At 49.9% G+C, this 21,337-nt stretch overlaps 2 protein-coding genes across 2 annotated transcripts in view; one reads left to right on the forward strand and one right to left on the reverse strand.

Moving 5' to 3' along the window:
• The window catches only part of ADAT1 (adenosine deaminase tRNA specific 1), a 41,663-nt gene extending 38,976 nt beyond the window's left edge, over positions 1–2,687 (forward strand). The window contains exon 10 of the mRNA XM_063945951.1: positions 665–2,687. Within this exon, the coding sequence (XP_063802021.1) occupies positions 665–797 (133 nt within the window). The 3' untranslated portion in view covers positions 798–2,687. The remainder of the gene's footprint in view (positions 1–664) is intronic.
• On the reverse strand, positions 2,581–17,550 carry GABARAPL2 (GABA type A receptor associated protein like 2). The gene is made up of 4 exons (XM_063945952.1): positions 17,437–17,550; positions 12,178–12,233; positions 10,165–10,337; positions 2,581–3,109 (listed from the first exon to the last, which is right to left on the reverse strand). Exons 1-4 carry the CDS (start codon positions 17,468–17,470, stop codon positions 3,019–3,021), a joined length of 354 nt encoding a protein of 117 aa, XP_063802022.1. The 5' UTR covers positions 17,471–17,550; the 3' UTR covers positions 2,581–3,018.
• Between the last annotated feature and the right edge of the window lie 3,787 nt (positions 17,551–21,337).

The following is a 21,337-nucleotide window of genomic DNA, read 5'->3' on the forward strand; positions in this document are numbered from 1 at the left end:
CCGTTGCGGGCTCACTGTGCTCGTCACAGATTCTATTCCCGCTACATGGGTGCTGTGGACACCCAGGAGAGGGAATAACTGTGGCGCCGCTGCCGGCATTCTGGCGGTCGGGTTTCCGTCGTCTGGATTTCGACTGCCGGGGTCCCACCTACATCCCGTGAGTATGCTGCAACGCTGTACGGCATATTATCAGTCATTCACTTCATTCCCTGTCCCAATGGAGCTTACACTCTATATTCTCTACAACATGGCCGCACATATACACTAGGGGTAATTCAGCTACCAGTGGTTTTTTGATTGTTGTTGGGGGACTGGAGTAGCTGGAAGAAACCGGTGCAGGCACTGGGAATACATACAAACTCTGCACAGATGGGTCATTACTGGGAATTTAAATCATAACCGCAGTGTTGTGAGATAGCAATGCTAACCACTGTGCCTCCCATGCTGCCCGTCTATCTTTTTGTATACTACCCAGTGTTTCAGGCCTGTACAGTAAGTTCCATGGACTATTGTACTAGGATTCCGCACTGCACTAGACCGCAGTGAGATTCTCCATTCATATACATCTTATGCTACGTTTAGGAGTTGACGAGTGTAATTTAGAGAAGATTATCTGATTAGAAGTGTTTACGGTGTATTATATATAGACGTTTCATTTCCTCAGGGGCAGAGAACTGACGACGTATCGTGATTACAAAGAAGCTGCTGTATCCTACCAGCTGGCCTGGAAGCAGTTACGGGAACAAGCCTTTACCTCCTGGATCCAGAGCCCGCGGGAGTACCTGGACTTCAGCTGAGACCTACACCACAACCAGCGCTCACTCGTGTCTTCTCAGACGTGCTGTGAGAGAGAAACAGGACCTTGCTCCACGTCATATACAATCCACAGCAATCTGCTCCTTCCTCGGACCTTTCTTTTATGGAAATAAGTTGGACGACTTTATCCCGGAATTATGGACATTTTGTGACCAATAAGCTGCGGCTGCACTCTGAGCGTATTTCCTCCCCAGTACAGCTAGGGGGACATTTCTATAAGCCTACCTTATTGCATGCACCCCACTCTTCCATATCTGCAGGAGAATGGGGGTTGCATGTGGTATGGCGTTCTTACACACAGCTCTTACTCACAGTCTGAGGAGAGGTCATTGCAACGCTCATACCGGTGCAACAAGATACCTACAGCATAAAACCGCCTCTACCGCCGCATAATAGCAGATCTGCTGCTGTCAGAACCGCCACTAATAAACGGTAGTGATGTGAGATGCGGCCAGAGCGTACAGACCTGTAATGCAGTTATCTTAAGGTGGGTACACACTAATAGATATATCTGCAGATCAATTGATCTGCAGATATATCTATGGTCGGATCGGGCAGTGTGTTGAGCATACACACTGCCCGATTTGTCGGGGGACTGGCGTCATGAACTGGGCGGGCGTGGACACGCCCGCCCAGTTCAGCTGTCAATCAGCGACGCGCCAATATATCAGTAGATATATTGGCCGCCGGCTGTGCTGCGGGGCCGATGCGATACGTCTGTGAACGACGGAGTTCACAGACGTCTCGAACGTACACACTGGCCGACGGACCCGCGATATATCGACCGTTCAAGAGAACGGTCAATATATCGGCCAGTGTGTACAGGCCTTTAGTGTCTGTCAGTTAGGCTTTCAGTGCCCATTAAGGTAACACCCTGGAGCTTACTGAGTCGCATGCCGCAGCGTCCTTGTGGGTCGCAATGCTGCTAAAAGCCCCTTCCTTGTGTACAGCCGTGTGTCTCTGTGTGCAGCAACTGAGACGCCAACTAGGACTGTCTGTAGACGCTCAAATACCGGTTAATGCGTCTTTAGTAGTGCCATCGGTAGCTGCTTTTAGCCGCTGTAGCGTATGGGCTACATTTTGCAGAAACTACCGGGACCACACACGTGCAGGAGCCCTGATAGAGCGAAGAGACGGCTCATACGGTTACTTCAGTCCGAGCACATCGGAGGACGCGCTTCTTTCTGAGTCTCGGTTCCTGCATGTGAACAATGATACATCCCGCCAGTACGTCATTTCTGATTGCAGCGATAAGAAAGTACAATTATTCAGTGTGAAATCCTATCATTGGTACATAAACCCCATATTAACAAGCTCATTCCTGTGCTGGGCATTAACGTACAATTATCTGGCCGATCCACGGAATAGCGGCAGATCTCACAGATAATTGTAGTGTATTGTGGCCACCGACCACTAATTATTGGTCTGTTAGAAACTGGTCCGAAAGATCAGGTAATTAGTCGGCCGCATCAGAGGAAGTGTTTCCCCCTCAGAGGAGGAACCTAGCTTTGGCGGCCACATACTGTAACTATCTCAGTGTCTAGCCACGTTATCTGACGGGCTTTACCTTGTCAGATACATGTCTGACAGTGAACGTTCCGCATAGGCCAGTTTAGCATTTAAACTTAATATTGTAATAGAAAAGGAACAAGTTATAGAAATCTAACCACATGCTTGATCTAAAGAGCTCACAATCTAAGCCGTTATCTTAAATACAACATAGACATAAATATCAACACAAGACAAGTTCCCCACACAACACCATTAATGTACTGAATTGTTTTATTTGCAGGAAAGGTGCATAGTTACATCTCGGTAATTACTGAGTAACAATACCAATCACTAATAGTCTGATACCTATAACTAATAATCCAGATACTTATGAATGCTACAGATGTGGTTTGGTTAATCCTATCTCACCTCGCACTTGCAAACCCCTTCCACTGCCAAAGAGCCCAGCAGCGCATTCCCTATTCCCAACGCGCTGCGAGTCTCTGGCGGGGAAAGCGATGTCTTCATAAAGCCGAAAAGAAAATTAAATAATTTACATTAAATATTTAGACACAGACGTACAGGAGAATCAAGGACCGGTCGGCTCACGCCGTCCGGTTACTATGGAGCTAAACCTCTAGGGTGGATAGTTATGCATTATGGTAAAACAAAACCACTGACATTATGTACAAGAGTCACAAATAAATAGGGTTAAAAGCCAAATGTATTCTCCCCGCTGTAAGCCACGTACAAAAAGCCGTCGTCGTCCTTTTCTTTTTCGTATAGCTGTCCCATGGTCAGGCTGGAAGAGAGAGGAAGTGTCATGTAAGAACTGCTGTGTCCGAGGTTTCCCAGGTGTGCTCAGTGCTTTACTATCGCATTGTATAGCATTCACCTGTGTGTGTAAGTTACTGGCACTAATAAGTGCACGACTCCAATATGGAAGTAAAGCAAATAACTGTGCACCTGGGCTAAACCATGCTGCACTGCAGGGGGGCAGAAGTAACATGTGCAGAGAGAGTTAAGTACACTAGTACGATTTGGCCTTTTTCTACAAGATATCGGACCAATAAATCATGTGAAAAAGTGTCAAATCGTATGTCATTTAATTCCGATCCGATGCGGTCCCGTGCGAATCGGATCTGGAGACTGTCACTTCTGCACCAAGGATACATCATATCCCGCAGCAGTGAATGAGATTGCATGCAAAACATCGTATACAAAATACGATACGGATACAGGCACCGGCGGGGAGTTGCAGAGGTATCGCATGCAGCTTAATGTATGGCCACCTATTAGATCTGGGTGGGGTGTGTTCAAACGGAAATCTAAATTGCAGCATAAGAATAAAGCTGTCTAACATCTGTGTGCTACATGTAGAAGCAGTCAGTATTTACCCTGCACAGAAACAATATAAATGTATTTCTCTGACGTCCTAGTGGATGCTGGGAACTCCGTAAGGACCATGGGGAATAGCGGGCTCCGAAGGAGGCTGGGCACTCTAGAAAGATTTATGACTACCTGGTGTGCACTGGCTCCTCCCACTATGACCCTCCTCCAAGCCTCAGTTAGATTTTGTGCCCGGCCGAGGTTGGATGCACACTAGGGGCTCTCCTGAGCCCTTAGAAAGAAAGTATAGATTTAGGTTTTTTATTTTCAGTGAGACCTGCTGGCAACAAGCTCACTGCAGCGAGGGACTAAGGGGAGAAGAAGCGAACTCGCCTGCTTGCAGCCGGATTGGGCTTCTTAGGCTACTGGACACCATTAGCTCCAGAGGGATCGACCGCAGGCCCAGTCCTTGGTGTTCGGTCCCGGAGCCGCGCCGCCGTCCCCCTTACAGAGCCAGAAGCAAGAAGAGGTCCGGAAAATCGGCGGCAGAAGACATCAGTCTTCTCCAAGGTAGCGCACAGCACTGCAGCTGTGCGCCATTGCTCCTCACACACACTTCACACTCCGGTCACTGAGGGTGCAGGGCGCTGGGGGGCGCCCTGAGAAGCAATTATAACACCTTGGCTGGCAAAAATACCACAATATATAGCCCTAGAGGCTATATATGTGGAAAATACCCCTGCCAGAATCCAGAAAGCGGGAAAATAGGCCGCGGAAAAGGGGCGGAGCTATCTCCTGCAGCACACTGGCGCCATTTCTCCTTCACAGATCCACTGGAAGGAAGCTCCCTGGCTCTCCCCTGCAGTCTACACTACAGAAAAGGGTAAAAAAAAAAAGAGAGGGGGGGGCACTAAATTTAGGCGCTGTATAAATTATATAGAAAAAGCAGCTATAGGGGACATAACTCAGTTAGTCCCTACATTATATAGCGCTCTGGTGTGTGCTGGCATACTCTCACTCTGTCCCCCCAAAGGGCTTTTGTGGGTCCTGTCCTCTGTTGGAGCATTCCTTGTGTGTGTGCGGTGTGTCGGTACGGCTGTGTCGACATGTTTGATGAGGATAATGATGTGGAGACGGAGCAGATGCCTTTAGAAGGGATGTCACCCCCTGCGGGGCAGACACCTGAGTGGTTGAACTTATGGAAAGAAATGAGTGCACGTATAGACTCCTTACATAAGAAATTTGACGACATGCCTAATGTGGGACAGCCGACTTCTCAGCTCGTGCCTGTCCAGGCGTCGCACAGGTCATCAGGGGCTCTAAAACGCCCGCTACCTCAGACCGCAGACCCAGATGTCGACACTGATACTGACACCAGTGTCGACGACGATGAGTCTAATCTGATGCCCACTAAGGCCATTCACTGCATGATTGAGGCAATGAAAGAGGTGTTACACATTTCTGATATAAATACAGGTACCACTAAAAAGGGTATTATGTTTGGGGAGAAAAAACTACCCATAGTTTTTCCCCCATCAGATGAATTAAATGAAGTGTGTGAAGAAGCGTGGGCTTTCCCTGATAAAAAATTGGTAATTCCTAAGAAGGTACTAATGGCGTTCCCTTTCCCGCCAGAGGATAGGTCACGTTGGGAAACACCTCCTAGGGTGGATAAAGCGCTCACACGTTTGTCTAAAAAGGTGGCACTACCGTCTCCGGATACGGCCGCCCTCAAGGAACCTGCTGATAGAAAGCAGGAGGCGATCCTGAAGTCTGTATATACACACTCAGGCATTATACTTAGGCCAGCTATTGCGTCAGCATGGATGTGCAGTGCTGCCGCTGCGTGGTCGGATAAACTGTCAGAAAATATTGACACATTAGACAGAGACACGATCCTGTTAACCATAGACCATATAAAAGACTCAGTCTTATATATGAGAGATGCACAGAGGGAAATCTGCCGACTGGCATCTAAAGTTAGTGCATTGTCCATTTCTGCTAGGAGAGGCTTATGGACTCGCCAGTGGACAGGAGATGCAGATTCTAAAAGGCACATGGAAGTGTTGCCATATAAAGGTGAGGAATTATTTGGGGATGGTCTCTCGGACCTAGTTTCCACAGCAACGTCTGGGAAGTCAGCATTTTTACCCCATGTCCCCTCACAGCCTAAGAAGGTGCCGTTTTATCAGGTTCAGTCCTTTCGGACCCAGAAAAACAGGCGCGGAAAAGGCGGATCTTTTCTATCCAGAGGCAGAGGTAGGGGAAAAAGGCTGCAACAAACAGCAGGTTCCCAGGAGCAAAAGTCCTCCCCCGCTTCTTCTGCCAAGTCCGCCGCATGACGGTGGGGCTCCACAGGCGGAGCCTGGTACGGTGGGGGGCCGCCTCAAGAATTTCAGCGATCAGTGGGCTCGCTCACAGGTGGATCCCTGGATCCTTCAAATAGTATCTCAGGGGTACAAACTGGAATTCGAGGCGTCTCCACCCCACCGGTTCCTAAAATCTGCCTTGCCGATTGCTCCCTCAGACAGGGAGGCGGTGCTAGCGGCAATTCACAAGCTGTATTCCCAGCAGGTGATAATCAAGGTACCCCTACTTCAACAAGGCCGGGGTTACTATTCCACACTATTTGTGGTACCGAAACCGGACGGTTCGGTGAGACCCATTTTAAATTTGAAATCCTTGAACACATACATAAAAAAATTCAAGTTCAAGATGGAATCGCTCAGGGCGGTTATTGCGAGCCTGGAAGAGGGGGATTACATGGTATCCCTGGACATCAAGGATGCTTACTTGCATGTCCCCATTTACCATCCTCACCAGGTGTACCTCAGATTTGTGGTACAGGATTGCCATTACCAATTCCAGACGCTGCCGTTTGGACTGTCCACGGCACCGAGGGTATTTACCAAGGTGATGGCGGAAATGATGATACTCCTTCGAAAAAAGGGAGTTTTAATTATCCCGTACTTGGACGATCTCCTGATAAAAGCGAGGTCCAAGGAACAGTTGTTGGTGGGAGTAGCACTATCTCAGGAGGTGCTGCACCAGCACGGCTGGATTCTGAATATCCCAAAGTCACAGCTGGTTCCGACGACACGACTACTGTTCCTGGGGATGATTCTGGACACAGTCCAGAAAAAAGTGTTTCTCCCGGAGGAGAAAGCCAGGGAGTTGTCATCTCTAGTCAGAGACCTCCTGAAACCAAAACAGGTATCAGTGCATCGCTGCACGCGGGTCCTGGGAAAGATGGTGGCTTCTTACGAAGCAATTCCCTTCGGCAGGTTCCATGCCAGAATCTTTCAGTGGGACCTGTTGGACAAGTGGTCCGGATCGCATCTTCAGATGCATCGCTTGATAACCCTGTCTCCAAGAACCAGGGTGTCGCTATTGTGGTGGCTGCAGAGTGCTCATCTTCTAGAGGGCCGCAGGTTCGGCATACAGGACTGGGTCCTGGTGACCACGGATGCCAGCCTTCGAGGCTGGGGGGCAGTCACACAGGGAAGAAACTTCCAAGGACTATGGTCGAGTCAGGAGACTTCCCTTCACATAAATATTCTGGAACTAAGGGCCATCTACAATGCCCTAAGTCAAGACACGACCTCCACCCGGGAGAGTGGGGACTTCATCCAGAAGTCTTCCAGATGCTGGTAAACCGTTGGGAAAAACCACAGGTGGACATGATGGCGTCCCGCCTCAACAAAAAGTTAAAAAGATATTGCGCCAGGTCAAGGGACCCTCAGGCGATAGCTGTGGACGCTCTAGTGACACCGTGGGTGTACCAGTCGGTTTATGTGTTCCCTCCTCTGCCTCTCATACCAAAGGTATTGAGAATAATAAGAAAGCGAGGAGTAAACACCATTCTCGTGGTTCCGGATTGGCCAAGACGAGCGTGGTACCCGGAACTTCAAGAGATGCTCTCAGAGGACCCGTGGCCTCTACCGCTCAGACAGGACCTGCTACAACAGGGGCCCTGTCTGTTCCAAGACTTACCGCGGCTGCGTTTGACGGCATGGCGGTTGAACACCGGATCCTAAAGGAAAAGGGTATTCCGGAAGAAGTCATTCCTACGCTTATTAAGGCCAGGAAAGATGTTACGGCAAAGCATTATCACCGCATATGGCGGAAATATGTTGCATGGCGCGAGGCCAAAAAGGCCCCAACAGAGGAATTTCAACTAGGTCGATTTCTGCATTTCCTGCAAGCAGGAGTGAATATGGGCCTAAAACTAGGCTCCATTAAAGTACAGATCTCGGCTCTGTCGATTTTCTTTCAAAAAGAACTAGCTTCAGTACCTGAAGTTTAGACATTTGTGAAAGGAGTGCTGCATATTCAGCCCCCATTTGTGCCTCCTGTGGCACCTTGGGATCTCAACGTGATGTTGAGTTTCTTAAAATCACATTGGTTTGAGCCACTAAAAACCGTGGATCTGAAATATCTCACGTGGAAAGTGGTCATGTTATTGGCCTTGGCTTCAGCCAGGCGAGTGTCAGAATTGGCGGCTTTATCATGTAAAAGCCCTTATTTGATTTTCCATATGGATAGGGCAGAATTGAGGACTCGTCCCCAGTTTCTCCCTAAGGTGGTGTCAGCGTTTCACCTGAACCAGCCTATTGTGGTGCCTGCGGCTACTAAGGATTTGGAGGACTCCAAGTTGCTAGACGTTGTCAGGGCGAGACGTGGTTAGTAGAATGAAAATATATGTTTCCAGGACGGCTGGAGTCAGAAAATCTGACTCGTTGTTTATCCTGTATGCACCCAACAAGCTGGGTGCGCCTGCTTCTAAGCAGTCTATTGCTCGCTGGATTTGTAGTACAATTCAGCTTGCACATTCTGTGGCAGGCCTGCCACAGCCAAAATCTGTGAATGCCCATTCCGCAAGGAAGGTGGGCTCATCTTGGGCGGCTGCCCGAGGGGTCTCGGCTTTACAACTTTGCCGAGCAGCTACTTGGTCAGGGGCAAACACGTTTGCAAAATTCTACAAATTTGATACCCTGGCTGAGGAGGACCTGGAGTTCTCTCATTCGGTGCTGCAGAGTCATCCACACTCTCCCGCCCGTTTGGGAGCTTTGGTATAATCCCCATGGTCCTTACGGAGTTCCCAGCATCCACTAGGACGTCAGAGAAAATAAGAATTTACTCACCGGTAATTCTATTTCTCGTAGTCCGTAGTGGATGCTGGGCGCCCATCCCAAGTGCGGATTGTCTGCAATACTTGTAAATAGTTATTGTTGAGCCATCTGTTGAGAGGCTCAGTTGTTTTCATACTGTCAAACTGGATATAGTATCACGAGTTGTACGGTGTGATTGGTGTGGCTGGTAAGAGTCTTACCCGGGATTCTAAATCCTTCCTTATTATGTCAGCTCGTCCGGGCACAGTGTCCTAACTGAGGCTTGGAGGAGGGTCATAGTGGGAGGAGCCAGTGCACACCAGGTAGTCATAAATCTTTCTAGAGTGCCCAGCCTCCTTCGGAGCCCGCTATTCCCCATGGTCCTTACGGAGTTCCCAGCATCCACTACGGACTACGAGAAATAGAATTACCGGTGAGTAAATTCTTATTTTTCTCCCCTTGCATGGCAGCATGGTTTGTTCCAGACACAAAGTTACTGATTTTATTGCTTTACTTCCAAATCGGGATCAGGCTCTGAGTGCGAATGTCGTTGAATTTGAAAGTAGCCGTACCAAAACCATTGCTGGACAAACCAAACGGCACGGGCCCATAAGTGCGGTCCGCCGTTACCATATACACATAACTGTGGAGCAACAAATGACATTTAAAAAGCCGCTGTTTGTGGTCAGTGGAAGCTCGCGCAAGTCATGTTGGCCGATTGGCAGGGAAATACGCCATGTGTCGTCCGCTGAGGAGTGCTGGGGCTAGTATTACAGAAGTCACTTTATCTAGGGGAAAAATGGGCGAAACCAGAAGTGTCACTACCGAAATGTCAGGACCAACACTCCCCTGGGGCATGTCCGCCCTAACATACCAACCCTGCCTGATGTAAAGCCACGATGTACACTATATGGCTGGAGGTCAGGTCAGGTAGATCAGTATCATTCATTTTTAATGTTATATATTTTTGTGTATGTGGAAATTGCCTTTATGTATACGCATGCCTTCATAATTCATTTACTGTATCGGGAATCCCTGTAAAAACCGTGATCATGTATGCTAATGACTTCCTATTGGCCAGTCTCGCTGGAGAATGCTACAACTCTGCTGTGACTAAATCAACCTTTTAAATAAACTAGTGTCACATGACGGTGTCACAGTCAGGGTCACATGACTGCTCAGCAATTAATCATGTGACGGCTGATTGCCATGATATAATTACAGTGACTAAGGTGCATGCCAGGATACAGTGCCAGTGACTAATTCTGCAGGTACGCAGTACAAACCCGTTCCAATACATATTGCTGTGTACACCTCAGTGAGGCCGTCTGTGATTATAGTACTGTATGTAACGTCAGATGGGTGCGTATTATACCCAGAGAGCAGCCGTGGGGGAAGTGACGGATCCATGGCTCACCTAGACTGAGGCACAGTCTTGTCTACAAACAGGAAGATTGCCTTTTCCGATGGCAGCTGGATGCGTTTTCTGATTATCCACATAAACTGCGCCACCGTGATGTCAGACGGAACCAGGTATTTCCGCTTGTCGATGTCCACGATCTGCGAGCCGGAGACTTTTTCCACGATTACCTGGGAAGCACAAAACGATGATTCAGTGCATGTAATCTCATCACAATTACCCGAGCAGCAGCTTTCACTATTGGTCCCCTAAACGAACATTTAAAAAAAGGACATAACAATAATAGATGTATAATAACCAATTCTACATTAATTACAGCCATAGTGTGTCCCACCTGTAAATTATTGCGAGCGACCAAGCAGGATCACTACGTCCGTTATCGTCATTAGCTACATCTTAATATGTGCAATCTGGTTTCATGTAGATGGTGGAAGAACTACAGGATTGTGGGGTAGATGTATTAAGCCTTGGAGAAGTCGCCCAAAGCAACCAATCGGATTCATGTCATTTATCTAGCACAGTCTCTGAAATGACAGTCATATGCTGATTGGCTGCTTTATTTCTCTCCAAAGCTTGGTGTATCTCCCCTTGTGTCTGATGTGGAGTACACATTCCACAGGCACAAGACAACGAGATACTGTTCCTATCAGCTTACATACTGGAAGGCTTGTGGAACCTGGAAAATGAGGAATGCTTAATTACGTGTGGTCAGGAAAACTTTAAAGCTGCATTACCACCTACATGTTACATTCTACTAACCACGTCTCGCCCCCCTTACCGGGAGCCCAGGGGGCGTCTCGCTACAGCCGTTATTCCCAGGGTTACATAGAAACAGAGAATCAGACAGCAAAGAAGAACCATATGGCCCATCCAGTCTGCCCTTTAGGGTAGTAGGGTTAGGTTAGGGAATTGGGTTAGGGTATTAGGGTTAGTTTAGGGGATTGGGTTAGGGTATTAGGGTTAGTTTAGGGGATTGTGTTAGGGTATTAGGGTTAGGTTAGGGGGATTGGGTTAGGTTATTAGGGTTAGGTTAGGGTATTAGGTTTAGTTTAGGGGATTGTATTAGGGTTAGGTTAGGGGATTGGGTTAAGTTATGGGATTGTGTTAGGGTATTAGGGTTAGGTTATGGGATTGTGTTAGGGTATTAGGGTTAGTTTAGGGATTGTATTAGGGTTAGGTTAGGGGATTGGGTTAGGGTATTAGGGTTAGGTTAGGGGATTGGGTAAGGGTATTAGGGTTAGGTTAGGGGATTGGGTTAGGTTAGAAGATTGGGTTAGGTTAGAGGATTGGGTTAGGGTATTAGGGTTAGGTTAGGGGATTGGGTTAGGGTATTAGGGTTAGGTTAGGGGATTGGGTTAGGTTAGAAGATTGGGTTAGGTTAGAGGGTTGGATTAGGGTATTAGGGTTGGGTTAGGAGATTGGGTTAGGTTAGGGTATATGGGTTAGGTTAGGAGATTGGGTTAGGTTAGAGGATTGGGTTAGGTTAGGCCGGGTACTAGGGTTAGGTTAGGGGTTATTCTCAATGGAGCCGCTATCCATTCCATTCACTGTTTAAAGTGGCGTGAGAGCGAAAGGACTAATCACATAAATAGATTACAGCTTGTGATTGGTCACTGCACTCTTACCCCTCCCCCTTGCCCAAGGCGGTCGGAAGAACTGTAGGAGCCCCAGAAAACGCAGCTGCCCCGTCCCCCGGCTGTGGGGTAGGGGGGGAGGATCTTAGTGACGTGTAACAGGCAGGTAACAGCGCCGCCGTCTGCAAATCTCAAAGCTGTACTACAGATTTCCCGAGTGCGTCACTGGTTGGTGGTGAATTGATGGGCTGCGTTCTACTATAAATAGCGGCTCAGCCCACCAATTCCGATGCAGCTGATAGGCGCACAGTAATAGGAATATCTTTATTGATGGTTGCTGAGACAACCTGCAGCCAGCCAGGAATGCCAGTAAAGCACAATGAATAGTTAATCAGCCACCACGGGAAATACATAGCAGGAAAACACAATAATTTACCGGAACACGGTCTGGGTACTTGGCTCGGATTTTGGCGGACTCCATACACCTGTGTTCTGAAAGAAAAAGACGGTGTTAGTCCAGTAACCTGCGCAGTGACCGGTGAAGGAACATCCTCACTATAAACGTGTTTGGCATCATTCTCAGAATGCAATGGGGAAGGATTTACATTACTGCCGCATATGATCATCTAAACACCAGGTGCCGTTATAGCACAGTAGTCAGTGAAGTAGATTTAACCCCTTACAGTTACACCATCTGGGAAAGAGGAGAAGGGCAACAACAGAGAAATGAATTGAGCACTTTTGGCGTAGGTAGCGGTGATTAGCGATACTGTCATGTGATGTCACTGTATATGGTGCATTCTCGTCAACAGAAAACTTAGGGTGGGCACATAGGTGTCCGCAGCAGCGTCTACTGCTGGTCGCCCTTCTGCGACTTTGTGCACATGCTGATACAATCTCCTTCCCTGACGTACATCGTGCATGCACACTAGGGTCTGAATAATGGTGGTCATTCCGAATTGATCGCTAGCTGCATTCGTTCGCTGTGCAGCGATGAGGCAAAAAAACTGCACTTCTGCGCACTATTACAACGAACAATGTAGTTTCACACAGGGTCTAGCGAAGCTTTTCAGTCGCACTGCTGACCGCAGAGTGATTGACATGAAGGGGGCGTTTCTGGGTGGCAACTGACCGTTTTCAGGGAGTGTTTGAAAAAACGCAGGCGTGCCAGGGAAAACGCAGGCGTGGCTGGGAGAACGCAGGGCGGGTTTGTGACGTCAAAACAGAAACTGAACAGTCTGAAGTGATCGCAAGCGCTGAGTAGGTATTCAGCTACTCTAAAACTGCACAAAAAAACGTTGCCGCCGCTCTGCGATTCTTTCGTTCGCACTTCTGCTAAGCTAAAATACACTCCCAGTGGGAGGCGGCATAGCGTTTGCACGGCTGCTAAAAACAGCTAGCGAGCGATCAACTCGGAATTACCACTAGTGTGTAGTAACAATCCAGGGCATAGTAATACCCCCCCCCCCCCCCCCGACTCCAGGTCAGCACACAACACCGGTGAGAGGCACTGAAGGAGCTTGTCGTTCTGCCAATAGTACACCAAGGGGGTCATTCCAAGTTGATCGCTCGCTGCCGATTTTCGCAGCGATCAGGTAAAAAAAAACGTCAAAACTCATGCGTATGCGCCGCAATGTGCACGCGCGTCGTACAGCTACAAAGAGCATCGTTGCTGTGCAGTGGTTGTAGCGAAGAATCCATTCGCACATCCGATCGCTAGGAGATTGACGGGAAGAGGGCGTTTATGGGAGTGGTTGGGAAAACCCAGGCGTTTGCAGGGCGGGTGTCTGGCACCAATTCCGGGACTTCCGCCGCTGGATTCATCGCACAGGATAAGTAACTACAGGGCTGGTCTTGTTTTGTACAAAATGTTTTTGTACCGCTCGGCTGCACAGGCGTTCGCACACTTGCAACGCGAACATACACTCCCCCGTGATCGGCGACAATGCGTTTGCACGGCTGCTAAATGTAGTTAGCGAGCGATCAACTCGGAATGACCCCCCCAAGTGCGTTATCTGTCTGTCGTCATCCAGCAGAGGAAAGAAATAATTGTTTTATATAGCCTGAATCCTCGTGGCCTATTTCTATGGTATATTAAACTCACAGATTGAGCCAAGCGCTTTGATTTAGTTAGATCTAATCCAATTATCTGCCCTTACTGGGCCCAAACTGTAACACATTGTAATAACACACGTCTAGACAGGAGGTAAATGAAGATATCAATAGTAGTAAATAGAATTCTTTCCCCCCATATACCTGACCAACACACAAAACGCGCAATGCTCTGAATAAGTGCGTGACAATGTATTGGACGCAGGAAGCCGCTGTTTCACCATACGCACTTTACAAGCGTTTAATGGTATTGCGGTTCCATATCTTGTTCTGTGCATGAGCTAAATGTGGGTAAACGCATTGGAAACCGACAGTGAGCGCCAAAGCCTAGTGACTGCGCTGGGTGCTAACGCGTTTTGACTTTTTATTGGCATTGAAAAAAATGCTGATGCGATGTGCCAGTGGGTCCCCGGCCTAACACGGTGTATGACTGCTGCAATACATTATTCATAATATATATTTTATTATAACAATAGATTATTAGACCGATACATAACATACACAAACAGTATGTAATGCAACAGTCTGACAAATAATGCAACCTGGAACTGATGTCTCCTGTGAGGCTGTGATTGCCGGAGCTCTGCAACAAGAATATATGAGCTACGAATGTGACCGCAGAACATCGATACTAACCCACATCCTGCACCCCCCCCCAGCATCCACTGCAGGCCGTGAGTAACGGGGACGCTACACTGGCTGCTGATAGTTCTACCAAACCCGACGTCCTGTTCCCCTGAAAGTGGGGATGCCCCAGTCTTTGGCTATACGGAGGACCCCCGGGGAAAGTGGGTACATGAAAGACGGGGTGTGAGGGGCGCACTAGAAACCTTTTATTAAGCAGTAGTGCAGCTTTCACCCTAGTACAGATGTAGCCATGCATGGCGCACCAGGATGTGACTTCCCGCAGCCGGCAATCGCTCCATTAATTCCAATAAGGTATTGAGTGATTGCCAGCTGCGAATTGCCGTAACCTGGCATTCCATGCAGAACGCTGTATTGCAGCATGCCGCAGCGCTGCAAAGACGAGCACGGCTACATATGTATGTCAGATGGAGAGGACATCAAATATAGATCATACCTGTGGTGCAATTTGCAGGTACACCGATGTATATATAATAAGTTATTCGACAGCAAGAGACAAGAGGGGAGTGACATAAGTAAAGGGAACAGACTTCAGGAAAACTGCAGCCGATGAAGGGCCTCATCTAGTGTAAATCCAGTGTGACGCTGCAACTTCTGCCCCGTATAATAGCCATGATGCGCAGAAGTCTGTGGACAGGTTATGCAAAAGCAGACTGAAGGGAAATTGCCTTTGCACACCTCGCATCCGCTGCAAATGTCTGCCCTTCACCTGGATATCTCCCAGCTCTAAATATGGTCCCAAGTGTCTGCAGAACTCTACAGGATCATGTGTCCCCGAACCAGCAGGACAGGACCAACAGCTTCAGTCACTATTCCTGTCCTCACTATTGCACACATAAGGCCTCATTGTCACCTACACACTGAGGCCACAGTAACCAGAGAGACCGCATCTCTCTACCAGGTGCAGAAGCGAAACCAAAACTGCAGCAGACAAGCTCTAGTGTGTACCCAGCGTCACACAGATGCACGCACCCGGCGTCACACAGATGCACGCACCCGGCGTCACACAGATGCACGCACCCCGCACCAGTCGCACACAGATATACAAGAGTCACATATCAAATTAATCAGCATGGATATAGAGATATGGGGCAGCGTAAGGGAGAATACAGAGACACGGGGCAAGATGTGAGGGAGAATACAGAGATACGGGTCAGTGTGTAAGGGAGGATATGGGGGTACGGGTCAGTGTGTGAGGGAGGATATGGGGGTACGGGTCAGTGTGTGAGGGAGGATGTGGGGGTACGGATCAGTGTGTGAGGGAGGATGTGGGGGTACGGGTCAGTATGTGAGAGAGGATACGGGGGTATGGGTGAGTGTATGAGGGAGGATACGGGGCAGTGTGTGAGGGAGGATATGGGTCAGTGTGTGAGGAAGCATATGGGGACACGGGTCAGTGTGTGAGGAAGGATATGGGGACACGGGTCAGTGTGTGAGGGAGGATATGGGGACACGGGTCAATGTGTGCGGGAGGATATGGGGACACGGGTCAGTGTGAGGGAGGATATGGGGGTATAGGTCAGTGTGTGAGGGAGATATGGGGGTACGGGTCCGTGTGAGGGAGGATATGGGGACACGGGTCAGTGTGAGGGAGATATGGGGGTATGGGTCAGTGTGTGAGGAAGGATATGGGGACACGGGTCAGAGTGAGGGGGGATATGGGGATATAGGTCAGTGTGAGGGAGGATATGGGGGTACGGGTCAGTGTGAGAGGATATGGGGGTACGGGTCAGTGTGAGGGAGGATATGGGGACACGGGTCAGTGTGAGGGAGGATATGGGGACACGGGTCAGTGTGAGGGAGGACATGGGGACACGGGTCAGTGTGTGAGGGAGGATATGGGGGTACGGGGCAGTGTGTGAGGGAGGATATGGGGGTACGGGGCAGTGTGTGAGGGGGGATATGGGGGGTACGGGGCAGTGTGTGAGGGAGAATATAGAGATACGGGGCAGTGTGTGAGGGAGGATATGAGGGTACGGTCAGTGTGTGATGGAGTATATGGGGGTACGGGTCAGTGTGTGAGGGAAAATAGGGGGGTACGGGTCAGTGTGCGAGGGAGGATAGGGGGGTACGGGTCAATGTGAGGGAGGATATGGGGACCCGGGTCAGTGTGATGGAGGATATGGGGACACGGGTCAGTGTGTGAGGGAGGATATGGGGGTACCTGGCAGTGTGTGAGGGAGGATATGGGGCTACGGGTCAGTGTGTGAGGGAGGATATAGAGATACGGGGCAGTGTGTGAGGGAGGATATGGGGGTATGGGTCAGTGTGTGAGGGAGGATAGGGGGTACTGTTCAGTGTGTGAAGGTTGATAGGGGGGTACGGGTCAGTGTGTGAGGGAGGATATGGGGACACGGGTCAGTGTGAGGGAGATATGGAGGTACGGGTCAGTGTGTGAGGAAGAATACGGGGACACGGGTCAGTGTGTGAGGGAGATATGGGGGTACGGGTCAGTGTGTGAGGGATGATATGGGGGTATGGGGCAATGTGTGAGGGAGGCTATGAGGACATAGGTCAGTGTATGAGGAGGATATAAAGATACGGGGCAGTGTGTGAGGGAGGATATGGGGGTACGGGTCAGTGTGTGAGGGAGGATATGGGGGTACGGGTCAGTGTGTGAGGGAGGAGTACGGGTCAGTGTGAGGGAGGATATGGGGGTACAGGTCAGTGTGAGGGAGATATGGGGGTAGAGGTCAGTGTGAGGGAGGATATGGGGGTAGAGGTCAGTGTGAGGGAGGATATGGGGACACGGGTCAGTGTGAGGGAGGATATGGGGACACGGGTTAGTGTGAGGGAGGATATGGGGGTATAGGCCAGAGCATGACGTGGGGTATAGGGAGGCAGTGTAGGACGGGGTACAGTAATGGAGGGGAGGCAGCAGGGCACGGATATGACAGCGGGGAGGACAGAGCCCCCGGGTGACCCCCTAATCTCTCACCGGGTGCGTGATCTTCTTTAAACATCCACTTCATGTTACCGAGCGGTGACAGCGGCGACAACAACAACAGGGCGTGGTCTCCCTCTGACAACACTTCCGGAGCAGAACGTTCTCGGCGCCTGACTCCGCCCACACAGCGGCGTACAAAAGGGGGGAGGGGCCTCTCACTCCGCCTACCCAGCGGCGTACAGGAGGAGGAGCGGCACCTAACTCCACCCATAAAAGCTAACAAACACAGGGGGCGTGGCTCTTGACTCCGCCCTCACAGCATTTACGATGAAAGGGAGGAGTCACAGTAGGGGCCAGGCCCTCTACCCCGGGACGCTTATGGATTACACAGGTTCTGGGGCTGATTACACCAGGTGACATGGATGCTGCAAGTCAGTCAGCCCCAGACCCTGTGTAATACATGTGTGTCTCAGTGTAAAGGGACAGTATGGTAAATGTATCCTTAGTACCTGTGCCTTGCAGACTCTTCCCCTGTGTACAGCCATGCAGCCACATATGCGGGGACTCCACTGTCAGCCCTCTGCGTGCTGCAATGGGCAAAACCATGTGCACTGCAGGTGGGGCAGATGTAACATGTGCAGAGAGAGTTATCTCAAACCCCCCCCCCCCCCCCCCCTCTCCAGTGCACAAGGTTTGGCCCATTAGAGAATGATTTTGCTGTTGCGATCAGGTCTGAATCAGGCCCATTGTACGAGACGGCATGCACCTGGATGTGGGTGCATGGCGTCACTGACGAGATACAAACGGTAAAGTCCAGAGTGTATGAATGATTGTTTGCGGGGAACTTGCCGGTGTCACTGACATTGTGCAGGTGTGTACCCAGCCTCACATCGCCTTTGTGCGTACACTCTGAGTAATTCTTCTAATCTAGAGGGTTTCAGACTTTTTTCTGCACGCGTAGTTGCAAACAATGGGTCAACTACGTGACCGTCTGCGCTGCGCAGGGCTCAGAGTCGGGCCCATTACGTGCGCAATAGAAATGGGTGTTCTATGGTGGTCATTCCGAGTTGATCGCTCACTAGCTAGTTTTAGCAGCCGTACCAACGCTATGCCGAAGTGTGAACGCCTGTGCAGCCGAGCTCTGCAAAAACAGTCTGTGCAGTTTCTGGGAAGCTCTGAACCTACTCAGCGCTTGCGATCACTTCAGCCTAATCGTGTCCGGATTTGACGTCATACACCCGCCCAGCGAACGCCCAGCCACACCTGCGTTTTCTCAGACACACCTGTGTTTTTACAAACACTCCCTGAAAACGGTCAGTTGACACCCAGAAACGCCCTCTTCTTGTCAATCTTCTTGCGGCCGTCAGAGCGACTGAAAACTGCACTAGAACTTGTGCTAAACAACAAATGCCTTTGTATCCGTAGGTCGTGCGTGCACATTGCAGAGCATACGCATGCGCAGAAATGCCGATTTTTAGCCTGATCACTGCGCTGCGAACAATGGCAGCTGGCGATCAACTCGGAATGACCCATGTGACCGTCAGCACTGCGTGCGGTACAGAACGGCTATGCGCACAGTATACATGGGAGCTGTTAGATCCTGCTAAATCTGTGGTGCAGCATGCATTATTCCACAGCAGCTGGAGCGTCGCAGGTTGCCTATACTTGCTACAGTAAATGGGCACAGCTGGCACTACATGAAGCAGGGTACAGTACAGTACATGGGCACAGCTGGCACTACATGCTGCAGGATACAGCACATGGGCACAGCTGGCACTACATGGATCAGGGTACAGAACAGTACATGGGTACAGTTGGCACTACATGCAGCAGAGTACAGTACATGGACACAGCTGGCACAACATGCAGCAAGGTACAGTACAGTGGCACTACATGCAGCAGGGTACAGTATAGTGGCACAGTTAGCACTACATGCAGCAGGGTACAGTACATGGACACAGCTGGCACTACATGCAGCAGGGTACAGTACAGTACATGGGCACAGTTGCACTACATGCAGCAGGGCACAGTACATTACATGGGGACAGTTGGCACTACATGCAGCAGGGTACAGTACAGTACATGGACACAGCTGGCACTACATGCAGCAGGGTACAGTACAGTACATGGGCACAGTTGGCACTACATGCAGCAGGGTACAGTACATTACATGGGCACAGTTGGCACTACATGCAGCAGGGCACAGTACATTACATGGGGACAGTTGGCACTACATGCAGCAGGCTACAGTACAGTACATGGACACAGCTGGCACTACATGCAGCAGGGTACAGTACAGTACATGGGCACAGTTGGCACTACATGCAGCAGGGCACAGTACATTACATGGGGACAGTTGGCACTACATGCAGCAGGGTACAGTACAGTACATGGGCACAGTTGGCACTACATGCAGCAGGGCACAGTACATTACATGGGGACAGTTGGCACTACATGCAGCAGGGTACAGTACAGTACCTGGGCACAGTTGGCACTACATGCAGCAGGGTACAGTACATTATATGGGCACAGTTGGCACTACATGCAGCAGGGTACAGTACATTATATGGGCACAGTTGGCACTACATGCAGCAGGGCACAGTACATTACATGGGGACAGTTGGCACTACATGCAGCAGGGTACAGTACAGTACCTGGGCACAGTTGGCACTACATGCAGCAGGGTACAGTACATTATATGGGCACAGTTGGCACTACATGCAGCAGGGCACAGTACATTACATGGGGACAGTTGGCACTACATGCAGCAGGGTACAGTACAGTACCTGGGCACAGTTGGCACTACATGCAGCAGGGTACAGTACATTATATGGGCACAGTTGGCACTACATGCAGCAGGGTACAGTACATTACATAGGCACAGTTGGCACTACATGCAGCAGGGCACAGTACATTACATGGGGACAGTTGGCACTACATGCAGCAGGGTACAGTACAGTACCTGGGCACAGTTGGCACCACATGCAGCAGGGTACAGTACATTATATGGGCACAGTTGGCACTACATGCAGCAGGGTACAGTACATTATATGGGCACAGTTGGCACTACATGCAGCAGGGCACAGTACATTACATGGGGACAGTTGGCACTACATGCAGCAGGGTACAGTACATTACATGGGCACAGTTGGCACTACATGCAGCAGGGCACAGTACATTACATGGGGACAGTTGGCACTACATGCAGCAGGGTACAGTACATTACATGGGCACAGTTGGCACTACATGCAGCAGGGTACAGTACATTACATGGGCACAGTTGGCACTACATGCAGCAGGGCACAGTACATTACATGGGCACAGTTGGCACTACATGCAGCAGGGTACAGTACAGTACATGGGCACAGTTGGCACTATATGCAGCACGGTACAGTACAGTGGCACAGCTGGCACTACATGAAGCAGGGTACAGTACATTACATGGGGACAGTTGGCACTACATGCAGCAGGGTACAGTACATTACATGGGCACAGTTGGCACTACATGCAGCAGGGCACAGTACATTACATGGGGACAGTTGGCACTACATGCAGTAGGGTACAGTACATTACATGGGCACAGTTGGCACTACATGCAGCAGGGCACAGTACATTACATGGGCACAGTTGGCACTACATGCAGCAGGGTACAGTACAGTACATGGGCACAGTTGGCACTACATGCAGCAGGGCACAGTACATTACATGGGCACAGTTGGCACTACATGCAGCAGGGCACAGTACATTACATGGGCACAGTTGGCACTACATGCAGCAGGGTACAGTACAGTACATGGGCACAGTTGGCACTACATGCAGCACGGTACAGTACAGTGGCACAGCTGGCACTACATGAAGCAGGGTACAGTACAGTACATGGGCACAGCTGGCACGACATGAAGCAGGGTACAGTACAGTGGCACAGCTGGCACTACGTGAAGCAGGGTACAGT

Source organism: Pseudophryne corroboree, chromosome 11, assembly GCF_028390025.1.
Source record: "Pseudophryne corroboree isolate aPseCor3 chromosome 11, aPseCor3.hap2, whole genome shotgun sequence".
Taxonomy (NCBI): domain Eukaryota; kingdom Metazoa; phylum Chordata; class Amphibia; order Anura; family Myobatrachidae; genus Pseudophryne; species Pseudophryne corroboree.

Coding starts and splice junctions, on each gene's coding strand:
- GABARAPL2 (XM_063945952.1), bottom strand. CDS start 17,470: ATGAAGTGGATGTTTAAAGAAGATCACGCACCCG. Junction 12,234..17,436: donor TAAAGAAGATCACGCACCCG/GTGAGAGATTAG, acceptor TTTTTCTTTCAG/AACACAGGTGTATGGAGTCC. Junction 10,338..12,177: donor AGTACCCAGACCGTGTTCCG/GTAAATTATTGT, acceptor TGTGCTTCCCAG/GTAATCGTGGAAAAAGTCTC.